We start from the raw sequence: 18,999 nt of genomic DNA on the forward strand, positions 1-18,999 counted from the left end.
ATAGAGAGTGCTAGAGTTAGAGGGTCAAATAAAGATGGAAGAGATGTGTTTGTAGCCGAAGAAGGCTAAGGATTGCTCGGATTGAGTTGGGAAGGTCATTCCACCAGGATGGAACATTTAATTTAAGAGTCTGTGAAAGTGATTTTGTGCTTCTTTGGGATGGCAAAATAGAGTGACGTTCACTTGCAGAACGCAAGCTTCTAGAGGGCACATAAGTCTGAAGTAATGAATTTAGGTAAAGGGAAGATTAAAGATCGGTCCCACTTTATATTAAGTGCCCCTAATACCTACTTACATAGTAACTAGATGTGAACATAGTATATTTTGTTACTATGTAAGTACACAGGTATTAGGGACACTTAATGTAAAGTGGGACCTAAAGATCTATAATCAGACCAACAGTCCAACCCACCTGGATTCCTTGCAGGCCCACTGGGCCGACTGGACCCTGTTTTCCTGGTTCACCCTGAGGAAGGAAGTTTGTTGATTAATTGAATCGATTTTTAAGAAATTACTATGAATTGCAATCTAACCAATTGTAACCAATGCAAAAAATTAATAAATAAATAAAAGCTCTTAAAAAAATAAAAAAAATTACAAAAGAAAAAAACAAAAACATATTTGTTTATATGTTCAAATTATGCTTTTATTACAGTGGCTCCTTTGGCTCCTGGAGTTCCATCTTCTCCTGTTGGTCCAAGTGCTCCCTAAATATAAAATGAACATATAACAAAATATAACAATGTCTTAAATGTATACACAAACAAAAAACGAATATAATAATACTTACATCTTTACCAGGAAGCCCAACTGGACCAGTCAGTCCTACAGCGCCAGTTTCACCCTGTAAAAGAGAAAGTGATTGCTTGTCGTGCATCACTGTTTTGAAATTTAAATTAGATTCAGCATATTTCATTTTCATGTAAATTAAGTTTTACCTTCTGGCCTGCAGGCCCCACGAGTCCCTGTTTTCCTGGTAAACCCTAAATTTGAGTGAGATGCAGCATTGTTTAGCCAAGGTGAGTTGCAGATTACAAATGAGTAGAAATCTCCTCATTTAAAGTTTGTTGGTGTCAGTATACACACACCCTCAGATAAATTCAGTGTTTACTGTATAGCAGGCAAACCCTCATTTACTGTAATAGCATTCAGAGCAGCAGCAGCAGCTTTGAGAATCATTTCAGGAAGAGCACAGCAGAATAAACAAAACATATGCACATGCTGATGAACTCACTGGAATTCCCACAATTCCTCTGACACCAATGGCTCCGGACAGACCTGGCTCTCCCTGTCAAGCAGACGGCAAAATCTCAAATTCCTCTTCGGTTTTTATCATTGAACAAACCAGATTTGGGAATCATTTTGTTACAAAACAATATGCATTTTAGTAATCAAATATGTAAAATTCAGTATCGTAAAAACTAGATATACACTCCAGTGCACCAGGTACAACTATACATTCTGAATTATATGCATTATCATGAAAATGATCATCATAACTCACCTTCTCTCCTAGAGCTCCCGGTGCTCCATCAGATCCATGCTTTCCTGGCTCACCCTACAAATAAACAATCTTCATCTTCATTAAAGTTCACATTCCAGTGATGGAGAATATGAAGGTCATTTTGAGCATAAATCTGATGAATCAGTCACTCACAGTGTCACCCTTGGCTCCAGAAGCTCCTTTCTCTCCCGGTGCTCCAATCGCACCCTAAAACAACATATTAGAATTCTTCAGACAGAGACAAGGTACTTTAAATGATTTTACAGATTGTTTTGTTTTTGAGTATGGTAGATCATATGGACAGCAATAACTCACATCATCTCCTTTAGGCCCAGGATGCCCCTGTCGCCCTCTAATGCCTTCAACACCCTGTTAAGACACACACATATTCATATTATTGAATATTATATTAAACTGTATATATCATAAAACTGAGTATAGAGTATAACACACAGGCTAGCTCTTAAATCATGTTTTCTAACCTATAAGCTCCGTTGTGAATTTCCACTAGGCTGGTTTGCTGTACATTCTCTTCGATAAATAAAATACTTAAAACCTCTGTATTTTGATCCCAGACTTTAGTTCAGAACATTTTGATCAAATATTTAATGAAAAAAAAAATCTATGAGCTACAGCTCACGTACTGGTGATCCTGGTGGTCCGGTAGGTCCTGGGATCCCGTTGAATCCAGGAGGACCCTGCAGACATACAACACACAGGCTAGCTCTTATAATATACCCACACTTGCTTTTTGTTCTGCATACAAGAGATATCTGCATATCTGCTTACAGAGCAGTTTCACAATCACTGCAGACATTATTCAATTGGCTGTATTGAGTTTTAAACAAATGTTATTATTATGTAATGCATTGATCAGACTCGAGGATATTGCTCTGTAAGCATTCCTCTCGCTCTTCCCTCGTCTGCTTCAGGTGAAGATGTTGTAAGTCTTACCCGATCTCCTTTATCACCATGAGGTCCAGTGAATCCGATTGGCCCTCGCTGACCCTGCATGGAAATGTGTTATTTTATATTTTCAATACTTGTTTTGTGTATAGTGATTTGCCAATATTGTATGTAAACACAGTCATGCCAATAGAATACTTGACACTGATATTCTTGGTCGCAGACAATATTGAAAACACATCACACTCCATAATGCAAAAACAAATAAACAAGTTTTCATACATCATCTCCTGGACGTCCAGGAGGACCTTGCTCTCCGGCGGCCCCTCGCTCACCCTGTTAATAAAGAAGAGAATGCTTATGGTGTTTATTGATTTAAAGCTCAGGAGAGCTTGTTTATTACAGTTTCTCGATTTGTATCATTCTTAAGAAGGTTTTAAAAGCAATCTTACCTTTTCACCTTGGGTACCTGGCACACCGTCCACACCAGGAAGACCTCGATGTCCCTGGAAGAGAGATTCAATTTAATAATACACTCACTCATTAGAAAAGTAGCTGGTGTTTGGCCAAAGAAACATTCTTCAGTGAGCAAAATGATGTATAGCTGCTCCAGAAAGCACATTTTAGTCGTTCTGCAACAAGAAGTAAACGCAACCTTTCAAGAGATGTTATAGTTTGTTTTCAATCATTTATTTTTAATTTAAAGCAATACTTCAATTTCATAAATTTTTATATTTTTACAATTATATTTTAACATTTTCTTAACTTAACTTGTGTTTTCTGAGTCAAAGTTTAATCCTTAGGGTTGGGGACTCACCTTCATCCCCGGCAGACCAGGCAGTCCCTGCGGTCCAGCTGGACATGTTGTCTGGCACTGCTAACAAAATAAGACACACATGCATCAGGTCTATTCATCATCAACTGTAGGATCAGACAGGAAGTGAAGAATAACACACAACCAGCCTGTAGCTCACCAGAGACATGCAAACCAAGCACTGAAGATTTAAGATGAGGGAGCACAACAGACACTGCAACCAACTGCCAACTCTTTTGATGAGCCAGATAACTCTTAAATGTATCGTGACGTTGTTTACAAGCTGTTTCACTGATGTCTTTCTGCAGTTGAAACTCTGATTGAGTTATTACATGAGACATTATAAATTTTGGTAAGTTATACTGTTTCTATATTTTCTTTTTATTCATGTTATTTTGGTGCTATAAGTAATGGTAAAGAGGAAGAGACGATCTGTTCACATGTCGCCAGAAGTGAGGCGCTACAGTGATCTGTCACACCACATTAAAGTGTGCCAAATCATTATTTATTGTCTGACTTTTGTAATGCAATTGACATAATTTGAAAGCTGAGACTTTGTTTCATATCAAAACTGACAAAGCAAAAAGCTTCTTGTGATTTACTGGATGGGAGGTGCGTTACAAATAATCTTTCATTAATTTTTGTTCACGCATTAAACGAAAACCGTATAGATCGATTCTTTGGATTTAAGAATCGATATCGGTTCATTAAAATGAGAATCGATTAAAATCGAGAATTCCATATTGTTAGCCCAGCCCTACATATTAAAGAGCAGATATAGAGCACGTTGACATTTTCCAAGTTCCACATGTCGCATACTCTATCTTTTTGCATTTTAAGATCTAGGTCTGATATGCAGGTTCTGTGTGTCCATGTGAAGCATGAATATTATTAAAATCTAACAAGCACTCACAGTCTCCCCACTTCCCTCAGGGTTCCCAGAACCTTGTGGTCCCTACGGACAGCAGAATGACAGCAGCATAGTTTAGATTCAGAGAGACACACTCAAGCAAAGCCTTAAACGTTACAGCGGTCAGAACAGATCTGTGTAAAAGCTCTGCATTAGTTTTAAACCCTCTAAAAGCCAACAGAAGTCAACTGATCCAGTTAAGTAAGGGTTAACAGACTACTAAAATGACATATCCTGGAATAAGATGGAATGAAAATGATACAAATTTGTCAGTATAGATGCTGAAATGTGTTCAGTGCTTTACAACTTATCTTAAAGGGGTCATATGATGCGATTTCAAGTTTTCCTTTCTCTTTGGAGTGTTTTGTTCTTTTTTAGCAACGACATATGACCCCTTTAATACCACATGAGGTAAATGTAAAAATCTAATAATTGTAAAAAAAAAAAATTATAATAATTGTATAGTCAACGTTTATGTTAAAAAGTAATTTAGTGCAGTTAAACATTTCTGTTACTGTTTATTTTAGATAAAGATTTGTCTAAATTCTTACATTGAAATTTGATATTCTCATTCAAATACCCCCTCCCCCCTTTTTTAAACAAATCACACCCCATGTATATATACCCATTTATGTATACATATACTATGCATATATGCAAATGAAAGCTAAATATGTATATACTGTATTTAGACTAAACTGAATTAAACTCATTCTAGTAGTTGTGTCTTGTAAGTTAGTAAGAAAGCATTTGAAATATGTAAAATGTTAAAAATGTCAATGGTAGAAGTCGGTCTTACTGCTGGTCCTGGAGGTCCTGGTGGGCCTGGGAGCCCAATTCCTCCTCTTGGTCCAGGAGGACCCTGGAAAATTCAATACCATAAATAACACTTAAATTCAGGTACCAGAAACAATCAACATAGCTACAACAACAAGATTAAGTATGAAGACGTATATTTAATGCCAAATTCACACTGCAAAGGTGGCAAAGAATCACTTCTGAAGTGGCATTTAGTTATCTTTACACAGACTGTTTAATGCAGCTCAGAGGTGGCATGAATGCATTTACACAGCAATGATAACTATATACTTTGATACTAGGGGCTGAAGTGGGTCAGAGCAGGCATAATTTAGCCTGGCTTTTAGCATTACGTCTTCTGAGCAGGCACAGAGCAGCCTTAACTCTCTGTGCTTAGGTGTAAAGATGCATTTATATGTGTCTTAGTGTATTGTGTGCCACTTTAAAATGAATTCTGACCTCTGGTCCGATGTTTCCCTCGTCTCCTGGAGTACCAGACTTCCCTGGGGTTCCCTGCATGAGTGGAAAACAGTGTTAAAAAATGAAAATGTAAAATTAAAAGCTGAGAGTGAGACAAATTAAAGTAAGACCAGGTTTTTTACATACTGGAGGCCCAACAGTCTCTGGTCCCTAGAAAAAGAAAATACAAAAGTCAAATCTTCAGAATGAATTAATTTGTCTTAAAAAAGGCATTACAAAAGCATTATTTACTTTGCAAGTAAATACAATCAAAAAGACAAGAAAACAATAAGACAACACAATGTCAACAGAATACAAACACATTTATCATTGAAGGATTTGATTGCTTTCCTAAATGGAAAAAAAAATACTCACAGGGGGTCCAGCAGGTCCAGGGAAACCAGGGAGACCCTACAAATTAAGGTTTTTAATGTTTTTTAAAGAAGTTTCTTATGCTCATCAAGGCTGTATCTATTTGATCAAAAGAGACTCCATTAATAAACTTACTGATTATTTAGCTGCAAATTATGCAGAATCACAAAAAAACAAAAAACTTTTTATTCACTTTGCATTGTTTTACATTATTACAGAATTATTGTCTATTAAGATCTCTTACTCTTTCTCCCACCAGTCCTCGTGGTCCCATGGGGCCCATCGACCCCTACACACATATAAAAAGATTCCACAGTGATTAATTTAGCACAATGAAATACTACAGTTTGTGTGAAACTGATGTGTAAATCTGTAAAATATTGAGTGTATTGCTAGTTTATGTTATTAAACATAACATTGTTATTAAATGGTAAAGGTCATGCGTCTCAGTACTAACCATTGGTCCCGGGGTCCCCTGCAGTCCCCTCTGTCCTGGCAGTCCAATCTCTCCTCGATCTCCTTTACTGCCCTACAACACACAAACAGCTTTATCATCATTCAGCATCGACTGCAGCCGTTGCTAAGATACAGCGGCTCTATGCTAACGTAATTAGACATGCTGGACTCCTCGGTGCATCTGTCCTCATCTGATAGGACCAGAGCCAGATCTGAGCAGCGTTTGACCTATTTATGACACACCAGATGATGGTGCAATTCAACCACACTTTCTTAGATATTGACACAGGAAGCTGGATTGATTGGGTGGGTTTCAGATCTGGCAACCTGTAAATTAATTTTCTGATTAGGAGTTATAATACAAAACTTTTTATTGGGTACAATGTTCAAGTTCAATAAAAGCAATATTCAGTCTTACTGAATAAACTCTACGTTTTCATTTTAGTCTAATGAAATTGATCTCATACAAAATATTGTATAATGCAATGCACTGCCATGGGACATTCTTCAAATCTAGTTCTCAGAACTCTGTTCTTATTTTTCAAGGAAAATCCAGCATCCCTCCATTATTATTATTAGCAGGGGGTTTTTTTTATTCAAACATATGCTCTTTTCTAAAGATTTTTTAAATAATAATTTAATAATAATAATTTAATAAATTAATAAAGTTTTTTTTTAATTCAAACATATGCTCTTTTCTAAAGATTTGTTAAAATAATAATTTAATAATAATAATTTAATAATTATCTGCACATATTCATATTGTGCTTCCAACTTATTTTGCATTACATATTTGAAATTTTAGTGTGATAGAATTATATATCAGCTTTATAATGTTTTTTATAGCTTACAACTAATTTCTTTTTAATGTTTTATTTGTAAACATTATTTTTAAACAAATACGTATGTCAAAAAAAAAAAATCTTCAAAACAATCTTCACATAAACCCATTATAATAAATGTCATATTTACCTGTGCCCTTCAGCAGAAATATACAGAAATTTAAATTGAAGTTATCAAACACTAAATTTTAAATTAAATTCTTTTTTTTTCTTTGTCCTTTGATTAATAGACATCACAGCAGCTGGTTATTAGGTTGTTTTGGCTGTTATTTCTTTAAGAGGTGCCACTGCTGAACGTGACGTGGATCTGACAAGCAACGTATTTTCTCTCAGCTCTTTTTTACCTTTTCTGACCCACTTCAGGTCTTAAAGTCTCTATTAATGAGCTGACGAGTTAAATCGCGTGTGTTAGATAAGTGAGACCGTGCTGGGCTGCCCCAGGACAGTTTTGAAAACCATTTCAGAGACATAATACAGGCTACAGCGCGCCAGCGCCATTGTGCGTGCAATTAAAGAGCATGCGCTGTGAGCACAGTACGTTTCTGCGCTCGCTTGACTCGCGCCTGGCGCTGAAGTGAAGTGGAGCACGCGTCTGAAACATCTCCCGTTCTCAGTCGTTCTGCGACTGAATAAATGCACTTCTTGTCAAGAGAAAAAGTGACAGAAGCAGCAGTTGTGAGTGGGGTGGCCAACCCTAGCCCGGCCCTTGCGTTTTTAACTCGTTAAACTGAAAAAATGTATCGCCTGCGTTAATGCGCTAATTTTGACACCACTAATATATATATATATATATATTTTAAAAAAACTATTAAAATTAATAATATATTAATACTAAATAAAAAATTTTTTTATAACATATTAGGTTAACTATTTTTTTGTGCATACTATTCACCAGATAGCCATTGGACATGACAAGACTACTTTTTAAAATGTATATTAGTCAAATACATACATACATAAATACACTGTATAAAACTATATTGTTAAAAAACACTAAAATACAATATATGGATTTATATATCACCTTTATAATCTTTGTAGAATACAAACTATTTGTGTTTTGGGAGGGTTGTCATAGTAAATATAATAGTAAAGTATAATAGTAAATAAAACTAGTATTAAATTATATGTCTGCTTTCTAATCTTTGTAGCTTACAAACGATTTGTTTATGTGTTCGTTTCTTTCTTTCTTTCTTTCTTTTTTTTTATTCATATATCATCTTTATACTCTGCCATAACATGAAAATAATTATTGATTTATCAGTGTTGGTCTGAATTTCAATATCGGTTCATCCCTTTTCCTAACTCTAGGCCAAACTAGTATGAATCTTGCTGAGTGTGACCTCCTGCTGAGTTTAAGAACAATGTCTTCTTGAAGAGGTTGGAGATGAAGATGTTCCTCCAATGTTTCACACTTACCGGAGCTCCAGGAGTGCCCGGGGTACCTGGAATACCCTGAAGAACAGGAAAAAAAAAACAACAAGAAAAGGACACTATTTGTTAAAAAACAATAAGTAAGTCAGTGAGACAGGACAGAGGTGTTGACATAAGAAAAGCTCTAATGAGCAGCTCCTGCCTTCCTGAAAAAAAGAATAAACCCTTAATGAGCTGCCTGAGACCAAAGAAGGCCAAAGACGAAGTGCTTCATTAGCTTGTGTTGAAGACTGAGCTGCTGAAGTCTAAGGAATGGCTCTAATGGAGATTTACACCTGATTTTCAGCACAGGAAAAACTCTGGACTATAGATGATGACAATTCAGAACAGCATGAGTTAACAAGTACTGTACCAACTGATAATCATTTTGATTTGAAGATCAATACACCGAATGAATGGGAAAACCTAATTATGTTACAACTGTTGATGTACAGTGTGTCACCATACTGTATGTCCTATTTTTCCAAAATAAATAAAAAGAAAATTAATTAAATTAACAATTAATTAATATTTAACATAATTAACCATTATAATTAATAATAAATTAATACTAAATAAAACAAAAAATAATATATTAAGTTAAATAAATAAATGACAATTTTTAAATAATATGCACCAGATAGCCAGTGAACATGTCAAGACTACTTTTAATTTATTATTATTTTTTTAATGAGCAGAAAGACTTGCATCTCTCCCGTCTCTGCCAGGTTCTCCATGGGGTCCACGAGGCCCCTCAGGACCCTCAGGACCGGGGGGACCAGGGATCGGCTTGGGATCCGGCTGTAGGAGGGTGAAGGAGCAAAAGAAGTAAAACGATGAGTAAATAAAAACATGAATGTTTTCGAATTTTTTTTTAATTATTTGCTTTAGCCAAATATAACCAATGTTTTTCACTGAACGCCAAAATCAATAACTGGAAGTGTTGCAAATAATCTCTCTCTACCAAGGACCCTAACAAATTACTTTAACACAATAAGGAATAAAATATCAATCATTAGCTCTTCAATCTCAAGTTCTCTCAATCTTTAAACGAGCCAAGTAACAACACATTTAGAAAAATAACGTGTAGGGCAATGAAAAATTCCCAGAAAATTTCTTAATAAAATAACACATTATTTACTTTGCGGCGTTAATAACCTCTAGCATATAAATACATAAAAGCTGTTCTGGGTCATGTTTTGCTGATTGAAGTAAGTATAGCAGGTGGCAAATGAGTCAATTCAGCAACAAAGCAATGTAGTAGATTATTTGCTAAAATAATTTATTAATAGATAAAAAAAAGAAAAACAAAGTAAAAAAAAAAAAATCAAATACCTCAGCATTGGCATACATCTGAAGAAGCAAGAGAGAGAGAGAATTAAGATTATTGCAGAGTTAGTGAAAATGAAATTGCCTTCTGTGGTATGGAGAAAAAAATAAAATAAAATATTGAAGTCAACGGCTATCGTCAACTTTTTGGTTACCAACGTTCTTCAAAATATCTTCTTTTGTGTTCAACTGAAGAAAGAAACTGGGTGAACTATAATAATAAATAATAATAATAATTAATTACATTTATTTAGCGCTTTTCTAGGCACTCAAAGCGCTTTACATTGTCAGGGGGTATCTCCTCATCCACCACCAGTGTGCAGCATCCACCTGGATGATGCGACGGCAGCCATAGTGCGCCAGAACGCCCACCACACACCAGCTTATTGGTGGAGAGGAGACAGAGTGATGAAGCCAATCAGTAGATATGGGGATTGTTAGGAGGCCATGATGATCAGAGGCCAATGGGCAAATTTGGCCAGGATGCTCTACTCTTTTCGAAAGAAATTTTCAGAGTCAGGACCTCGGTTTAACGTCTCATCCGAAGGACGGTGCTTATTGACAGTATAGTGTCCCCGTCACTACACTCAAAAAGAAAGCACACCTGTAGATGGCGCCACAACATGCGGCCTACAAAAGCGCCCCCGCCAGCCAACTCATCAAAAAACAAAGCAAATGCATGAATTTTGACATTAATGCCAACTGTTCAGTGGCAAAGTGAGATGTTATGAGGTCTTTTGAGGCTTTTCCAGACTGCCACAGCAATAATATATCAATCTTTTTAGGCCATACATCAGTTATGCAGCACATGTATTAGAATGAGAGTAATATTGTTGATCATTTATTCAGAACTGTGAATAAAGTCTTAAATCGTACAATTGTATTTACAATTATTTACAAAAATTAAATGGGTTGGTTCATCCAAAAATGAAAATTCTGTCAATTGCTCACCCTCGAGTTGTTCCAAACCTGTATTAGTTTCTTTCTTCTGTTAAGCACAAAAGATGATATTTTGACAAATGTTGGTAACCAAACAGGTAGCCACTGACTTCCACAGTATGGAAAAAAAAACTATGGAAGTCAATGACTACCATCAACTGTTTGGTTACCAACGTTCTTCAAAATATCGTTTTTAACCAAACAGTTGATGGTACACTCTAAAAAATGCTGGGTTAAATATAACCCAGCGCTGGGTTAAAAAGGTACAAACCCAGCTATTGGGTTGTTTTGACCCAGCGGTTGGGTTGTTTTGACCCAACCGCTGGGTCAAAACAGGATTTTTAATGACCACAGAGAGCCAGGACCCTGGTTTAACGTCTCATCCGAAGGACGGTGCTTGTTGACAGTATAGAGTCCCCATCACTACACTGGGGCGTTAGATCCCACACAGACCACAGGGTGAGCACCCCCTGCTGGCCTCACTAACACCTCTTCCAGCAGCAACCTAGTTTTCCCAGGAGGTCTCCCATCCAGGTACTGACCAGGCTCAGCCCTGCTTAGCTTCAGTGGGCAACCAGTCTTGGGCTACAGGGTGATACGGCTATCCCTTTAAAACCAGCCTAAGGTGGTTTGATGATCTTAGCTGACAAGGTTTGATAGTTTTAGTTAGTGCTGGGCGGTATACCGGTTCATACCGAATACCGGTTTTTATTTTTGTTATGATATGAATTTTTAACAACAAACCACTTTTTAGCACTTTCAGCAGGTAACTGACCTGATTTCTCCATAATTGAGTGGTTAAACATAACAAAAAGAGACTGTGATTGGTCAGATTCTCATTTAAGACAACACAGGAAGTGATAAAAGGCATAGTTACCTCAGACTGAGGAAGTTCGGTACAGCTTTCTCTCTGAGCTCTCTTTGGGTCACAGTGGATCAGCATCCACTGCAACTCAAACTGGAAAAACACAAACCAATGAAGTTATTTCTTTATTTGACTATATATAAACATATCCTAAACCACAAGGCTTTTATGGTTAACATGTATCAGAATTAGGTTTTCAGTTTTAAATCATTGTAAGTTTGACTGACAGCACTATCAGACTTATTTTTATCTGTCCTTTGGACAGGAAGTGACAAGGTGCTGAGGTCCAGCAATCTGGCAGTTACACTGACTGATGGTAACACATATCAGACAGTGAAACAGTTACACAGACTGACAGTCGCATTTTTCACAGGTAGTGACTGTAACCGGATGTGATGGATTTGATAGGTGCAGGGTGACAGTAACATTCATCAATTACAGTATAGATCCACTGCAAAACCTAATCAAAACGCAAAAGAATGAACCCTTCCAAAACTTGAATCTTAGAAATAATTAACCCTTCCAAAACGTCAATCTTAGAAAGAATTAAGTCTTCCAAAACTTAAATCTTTAAAAAAATAACACGTTCAAAAGAATTAACCCTTCCAAAACTTGAATCTTAGAAAGAATTAACCCTTCTAAAACGTAAATCTGAGAATTAACTCTTCCAAAATTTGAATCTCAGAAATAATTAACCCTTCCAAAACTTCAATCTTTCAATCTTAGAAAGAATTAAGCCTTCTAAAGAAAGAATGAACCATTCCAAAATTTCAATATTAGAATTAACCCTCCCAAAACTTCAATCTTTAAAAAATAACACTTTCAAAAGAAGAATGAACCCTTTCAAAAAATGTCATTCTTAGAAAGTATGAACCCTTTCAAAGAATTAACCTTTCCAAAATTTCAATCTTAGAATTAATCATTCCAAAACTTTAATCTTAGAAAAAACTAACGCTTCCAAAGAAAGAATGAACCCTTCTAAAACTTCAATCAGAAATCTTTAAAAAAATAACACGTTCAAAAGAATTAACCCTTCCAAAACTTGAATCTTAGAAAGAATTAACCCTTCTAAAACGTAAATCTGAGAATTAACTCTTCCAAAATTTGAATCTCAGAAATAATTAACCCTTCCAAAACTTCAATCTTTCAATCTTAGAAAGAATTAAGCCTTCTAAAGAAAGAATGAACCATTCCAAAATTTCAATATTAGAATTAACCCTCCCAAAACTTCAATCTTTAAAAAATAACACTTTCAAAAGAAGAATGAACCCTTTCAAAAAATGTCATTCTTAGAAAGTATGAACCCTTTCAAAGAATTAACCTTTCCAAAATTTCAATCTTAGAATTAATCATTCCAAAACTTTAATCTTAGAAAAAACTAACGCTTCCAAAGAAAGAATGAACCCTTCTAAAACTTCAATCAGAGAATTAACCCTTCCAAAATTTGAATCTCAGAAATAATTAACCCTTCCAAAACTTCAATCTTAGAAATAATTAACCCTTCCAAAACGTCAATCTTAGAAAGAATTAAGTCTTCCAAAACTTCAATCTTTAAAAAATAACACGTTCAAAAGAATTAACCCTTTCAAAAATGTCAATGTTAGAATGCATGAACCCTTTGAGAATTAACTCTTCCAAAATTTGAATCTCAGAAATAATTAACCCTTCCAAAACTTCAATCTTTCAATCTTAGAAAGAATTAAGCCTTCTAAAGAAAGAATGAACCATTCCAAAATTTCAATATTAGAATTAACCCTCCCAAAACTTCAATCTTTAAAAAATTACACTTTCAAAAGAAGAATGAACCCTTTCAAAAATGCCATGCTTAGAAAGTATGAACCCTTTCAAAGAATTAACCTTTCCAAAATTTCAATCTTAGAATTAATCATTCCAAAACTTTAATCTTAGAAAAAACTAACGCTTCCAAAGAAAGAATGAACCCTTCTAAAACTTCAATCAGAGAATTAACCCTTCCAAAATTTGAATCTCAGAAATAATTAACCCTTCCAAAACTTCAATCTTAGAAATAATTAACCCTTCCAAAACGTCAATCTTAGAAAGAATTAAGTCTTCCAAAACTTCAATCTTTAAAAAATAACACGTTCAAAAGAATTAACCCTTTCAAAAATGTCAATGTTAGAATGCATGAACCCTTTCAAAGAGTTAACCTTTCCGAAATTTCAATCTTAGAATTAACCATTCCAAAACTTTAATCTTTGAAAAAACTAACACTTCCAAAGAAAGGATTAACCCTTTAAAATTTTCAATCTTAGAATTAACCCTCCCAAAGCTTCAATCTTAGAAAGAATTAACCCTTCCAAAACTTCACTATTAGAACGTAATATCTTAAACTTAAAAGGTATATATTATGTCTGAATGTTTTACAGGCAAATATGGCAATAAATAAATATCTAATGCAATTTTGTTTGTACATCATCTACAGGCAAATGTATTTTATTCATCTTCATTACTTTGAAATGTAAAACTTTTTAGTGCACCTTTAAGAAAGTTAAATATATACTGTATTAGTAAATATTCAAGACTGAACTGGTGACTCTCACCACTACAGAGGTGTTGGGATCAGAATCCAATCTTCCGATCAGAGTGTCTCCTTCCGTGTTGACATAGCCCTTCCTTTTGATGGGTTTCTGGTCCACAGGGTGACAGTCCACATACAGCGTCACCAGCTCTTTCTCCACACCAACCATCACTTTGTGCCATTTAGTGTTGAAGAGGTCGGAAAGGCCTGGGAAGGTGACGGTCTGCACATCTCCCTCCATAGTGGTGAGGAAGAACTCCAGGGCCTGCTGGTCTCCATTCAGACGCATACCTGCCTGCTTTAAACCATCTTCCTCCACTACCTGCCAGATGTTCCACACCTTGTTGACAGAGTTCTTGATCATGCGGAAGGTGGTCATGAAGGAGTACTCATCTGGGAAGCCCCTTGGAAAGTTCAGCCTGGTGGGCAACAAATATTGATATATGTTGAATATGTGTCTCTGTCTTATATTTCACAAATGAATTGCAAGCAGCAATCAAGATACTGTTAGTTGTCTATCTGTTGTCTACTGTTAGATACAAAAATAATGTGTACTGTTATATGATGTAATGTAAACTTAACTAAATGTTAATTGTGTACTGTTATCTGTTATAAAAAGTCCATTTTAAAGTAACTAATATATATTGTAATGCATATGCATATTGAGTATGAATATGGTGTGAAGACAGGTGGTTTTAGTGAAATAAAATAAAATAATAAAATAACGAAAAAGAATAACAAAAGAGCAAAAATATAATAAAAGATATAATAATATAAAATAAAAGAGTGAAATAAAACTAATTTAAAGAAATGGTGCATTTGCGTTAAAAACATTCTAGCGATTTTAAAGTTTTAAATATATATTTTAATGTAAATACATATAGAGTTACGGTCTCTGGCTGGGTGGTTTTAGTGAAATAAATAAATAAATAAATTATACAAAATATACAAAATAAAATAAAATAAAGAGTGAAATAAAAGGTAAAAGGTAAAAAAAAAAAATTGAAAATGTGATGAAATGGTACATTTGTGTTACAAACATTCTAGTGATTAAATTCAAATGAGAAAAACTGCCCATTTTACAAACTAATAGCAGGTAAAATTGTGGAGCATTTCTCAAGAGTTGTAAGAATTTCTCAAAATGTAATGTAAAAGCTTATGCTATAACGTTGCATTAATAGGTTTCTTAAACAGAAAGTGCTTCTGCAAATTCATAATGAAGTTACGTTCTTGTCACGAAGCACATCTATTTATAAAAGGGATCTATTACCGCTAAGAATAGTAATTCACCTCCATTATTGTCTGATCATCAAGGGAATAGCCCTGCATTATACACACAGAGCAGCTCGGCTTCAAGTTGCTCTGAGATAAAATTATGAATGCCAAACAGATCAGAGCCAAGTGCACTTTCATCTTCAAAGCATGTGTGTTGTCCGTGAGTTATTTCAAAGGGATGGTGCTGGCTTTCATTGCACTGTGTTAAAGAATCAGAAGCCGGGCCGCAGGCAGAGACAGAACACCACAGCATCTGAGAATCAATTACCTTGTCCGGTTTTACACACACCCTCTCCGGGGCTTGACCCGTGTGGCGTTTTAACGGGCAGAGGCACTCTGCGGGGGATGCTCTTACAAATGAAGCTACAGCGCCCTTTAACCAGCTTGTAAATGGATCATGGCGAGGCCATAAATATGGAGCTTCCTGTTGGCTAGTAAAATAAATGAGGGCCACAGTTTGGAATAATCTCTAATCTCAAGAAATCACTTTCTTGTGTAGATTTCTTGTGATGTTTTTATCAGCTGTTCAGACTCTCATTCTGACGGCACCCATTCACTGCAGAGGATCCATTGGTGAGCAAGTGATGTAATGCTAAATTTCTCCAAATCTGTTGTGATGAAGAAAAAAACATCTATATCTTGGAGTAACTTTTCAGCAAATTGTCATTTTTGGGTGAACTATTCCTTTAAGTATATTTTATCTGTAATAAACACTTCAGTTAGCTGTGGAGACTATTAGAGTGTCTTTCTGCTCCTCAAATGCCAAATATTTTACTAGGCCAGAGAAATAGACCAAAAGACTTAATCAAGCTAAAAGTGACTATTTGTGTGTCAGTGAGTCTGGTTGTCTGGGTATGCAGTGTTCTGCTCGAGCGGATCTACATGGGTTCAGACAAGTCTGTTTTTGCATTATTAGAAGCTGTTCAGAGCCTGATAACACCTGTCTCTGACCTGTAATAAGCAAGTAACACCTGAAAAAAAGATCATGTATGTCAACAAGGTTATGTGTGTGTGTGCTTATGTGACATTTCTAGCTTTAGGTCATGTAGTGCACGGATGCACATAAGATGTAAGTGAAGTTTTAAGCAGTTGTATGCATTTATATGAACATGTACTGTAACTAAAATAAACCACTCACTAAACCATGTATTAGTACCTGGTTGGGATCTGGAAGTTGGCCTCTCGGTCGAGTCTGTATGCCACCTGGAGGGGTGTGGATCCTTCTACTTTTCTGACGCCCCTCATGGGAATGACATCCAACTGAAACTGCGTGATCAGATCAAACCCTGCCACACACAAATACATATGTGACCCTGGACCACAAAACCAGTCTTAAGTCGCTGGGGTATATTTGTAGCAATAGCCAAAAATACATGGGTCAGAATTATTGATTTTTCTTTTATGCCAAAAATCATTAGGATATTAAGTAAAGATCATGTTCCATGAATATATTGTGTAAATGTCCTACTGTAAATATATTAAAACTTAATTTTTGATTAGTAATATGCATTGCCTAGACCTTCATTTGGACAACTTTAAAGGTGATTTTCTCAATATTTTGATTTTTTTTGCACCCTCAGATTCCAGATTTTCAAATAGTTGTATCTCAACCAAATATTGTCGTATCCTAACAAACATACATACATCGTACAAACATACATCAATGGAAAGCTTATTTATTCAGCTTTCAGATGATGTATAAATCTCAATTTCGAAAAATTGACCCTTATGATTGGTTTTGTGGTCCAGGGTCACATATTTCAAATACTCAAACATTTTAAAGCAATAATAATGGAAATTCAATTACAATTTAGAATCAGTTCGGATCAAATAAGAAGTCTTTCAGACTGTCCAAATATGAAAAATATCAAAATATCTGATTTTTGCTGTCATAAAGCCTAAAACCCTAATCATTTCTGGAACAAAACAACAGAACAGAATAGAAAAAAAAAAGAAAACGAGAAAAGAGAAGAGAAGAGAAGAGAAGAGAAGAGAAGAGAAGAGAACAAAACAAAACAAAAACTGTGTCAAAACATCAAAATATAAATTTCTGGAATAAAAAATGGCAAAATATTTTTATATTTTAAAGCCTAAAATCCAATAGTCTCAAAAATAAACAAAAATAAATACAAATAATGAAAAAGGAGACTACAATTTAATAAATAAAACAAATTAAAAATGTTAATTGTCTACCCAGTACAATGCATTTTACAATACATCTCATTTGATTCTCTTTATACCCAAATTATAATAGAAATTCCATTTGCCTTTTTGAGAAATTCATGCAATACAATATTTATAGCAACCTTAATATGCATGTATGCACATATCCAGCCCAAAAACATCCAGTAGGTTTCTTTACATCTGTTTACTTCAGTAATTGCATTTAAACTTGCTAACTCCCCGTTTCCATCTGTGCACAGAGCAGCACATGTTTGTGATTTGAGGTTGCACCCTCCGCGTTATTTGTTAAAAGCAAAGAGGTCACAACCAATTAAAATCTTGCTGAGCTAGAAGTGTTTCCACTGCAGAAATTGACTGGCCAGAGACCAACATTTTATTTGCCTCGTTTGAGATCTAAAGATGTCTTAAAACAAGGCGACTATCAAGTTTAGCATCTTTACCTAATAAAACAAACAGCTTCGTGCCACTGCATGTCCTGCATACAGAAAACTACTTAAGACTATTTATAGGTAAACAACGCCTGAATGAAGAGTGTTTTAATGATAATGCATAAAGCATGGTTTTAAATATTCATACTAACAGTCATGAGAAGTTCTCGAGTGTGCAGATATTTTTTTTTTAAATAGAGGAGATGCAATTATATACAGTATACTGTATATATCATGCAATTTGTATAAAACATGCATTCCCCAAAAGACTATATTGTATGCACACATATGATGAAAACACAGTTCACAACATGTTTTTTCACAGTGACCGATTTTACCTGGAAGGTCATCTTGTCCATTCTTCATGGTTGGGCACACCGTGTCGCCATCTAATCTGTTCAAATCCAGCTCTGAAAAATTCATAAGCGACATGAGTGTCATTTCAGGCCTGTCTGCAGCGACATATCACCAGAGAACACGCTCAGATTGTTAAAAGCGTGACATTCACCCACCTCATAACAGAAGACAAATTGTACCACAGACACATATCTTTTACAACAACAACAACAAAATAATAATAATAATAATACATTTCAATTAGTAACCAAATTAACAAATAATTTTATAATTATTATTTAAATATAAAATTATATTTAAGTATACAATTATATAAAAGTATGCTTGAGAATGTCTAGCACACTTAGAATAGTGATAGCATACAGCAAATTATTTTTTAATTACTAATTTAAAACTATTATATATATATATATATATATATACAGTGGGTACGGAAAGTATTCAGACCCCCTTAAATTACTTTTTTAATGCAAAGCCATTCAATACACAATCTAATTGACTTTCTAACCAAAAGAGGGAGTCATAATCAGCACCCGCATCATTTTAAGGCCATATGTGCACGGTTGAGCATAAGATGTGATAAATGCATCATAATTACAGTGAGGAAGT

General features: G+C 35.1%; 1 protein-coding gene and 1 pseudogene across 1 annotated transcript; both read right to left on the reverse strand.

The window, feature by feature from the left end:
- LOC107734020 (collagen alpha-1(IX) chain-like) overlaps positions 1 to 6,046 on the reverse strand; it is a 13,103-nt pseudogene extending 7,057 nt beyond the window's left edge.
- A 275-nt stretch (positions 6,047 to 6,321) lies between these two features.
- On the reverse strand, positions 6,322 to 18,399 carry LOC107734021 (collagen alpha-1(IX) chain-like). Its single transcript, XM_016545876.1, has 8 exons — positions 18,372 to 18,399; positions 16,578 to 16,707; positions 14,169 to 14,565; positions 11,620 to 11,700; positions 9,810 to 9,827; positions 9,183 to 9,275; positions 8,481 to 8,516; positions 6,322 to 6,447 (listed from the first exon to the last, which is right to left on the reverse strand). Exons 1-8 carry the CDS (start codon positions 18,397 to 18,399, stop codon positions 6,322 to 6,324), a joined length of 909 nt encoding a protein of 302 aa, XP_016401362.1.
- Positions 18,400 to 18,999: the final 600 nt, after the last annotated feature.

This window comes from Sinocyclocheilus rhinocerous, unplaced genomic scaffold (genome assembly GCF_001515625.1).
Source record: "Sinocyclocheilus rhinocerous isolate Xijiao unplaced genomic scaffold, SAMN03320098_v1.1 scaffold430, whole genome shotgun sequence".
Lineage (NCBI taxonomy): Eukaryota > Metazoa > Chordata > Actinopteri > Cypriniformes > Cyprinidae > Sinocyclocheilus > Sinocyclocheilus rhinocerous.

Excerpts from the sequence above, each read along its gene's own strand:
- LOC107734021 (XM_016545876.1), bottom strand. The coding sequence starts at position 18,399 with ATGAAGAATGGACAAGATGACCTTCCAG. Across the intron at positions 14,566-16,577 it reads AACTTCCAGATCCCAACCAG|GCTGAACTTTCCAAGGGGCT; the intron begins GTACTAATACAT and ends GTTGCCCACCAG. Across the intron at positions 11,701-14,168 it reads ATCCCAACACCTCTGTAGTG|TTTGAGTTGCAGTGGATGCT; the intron begins GTGAGAGTCACC and ends GTGTTTTTCCAG.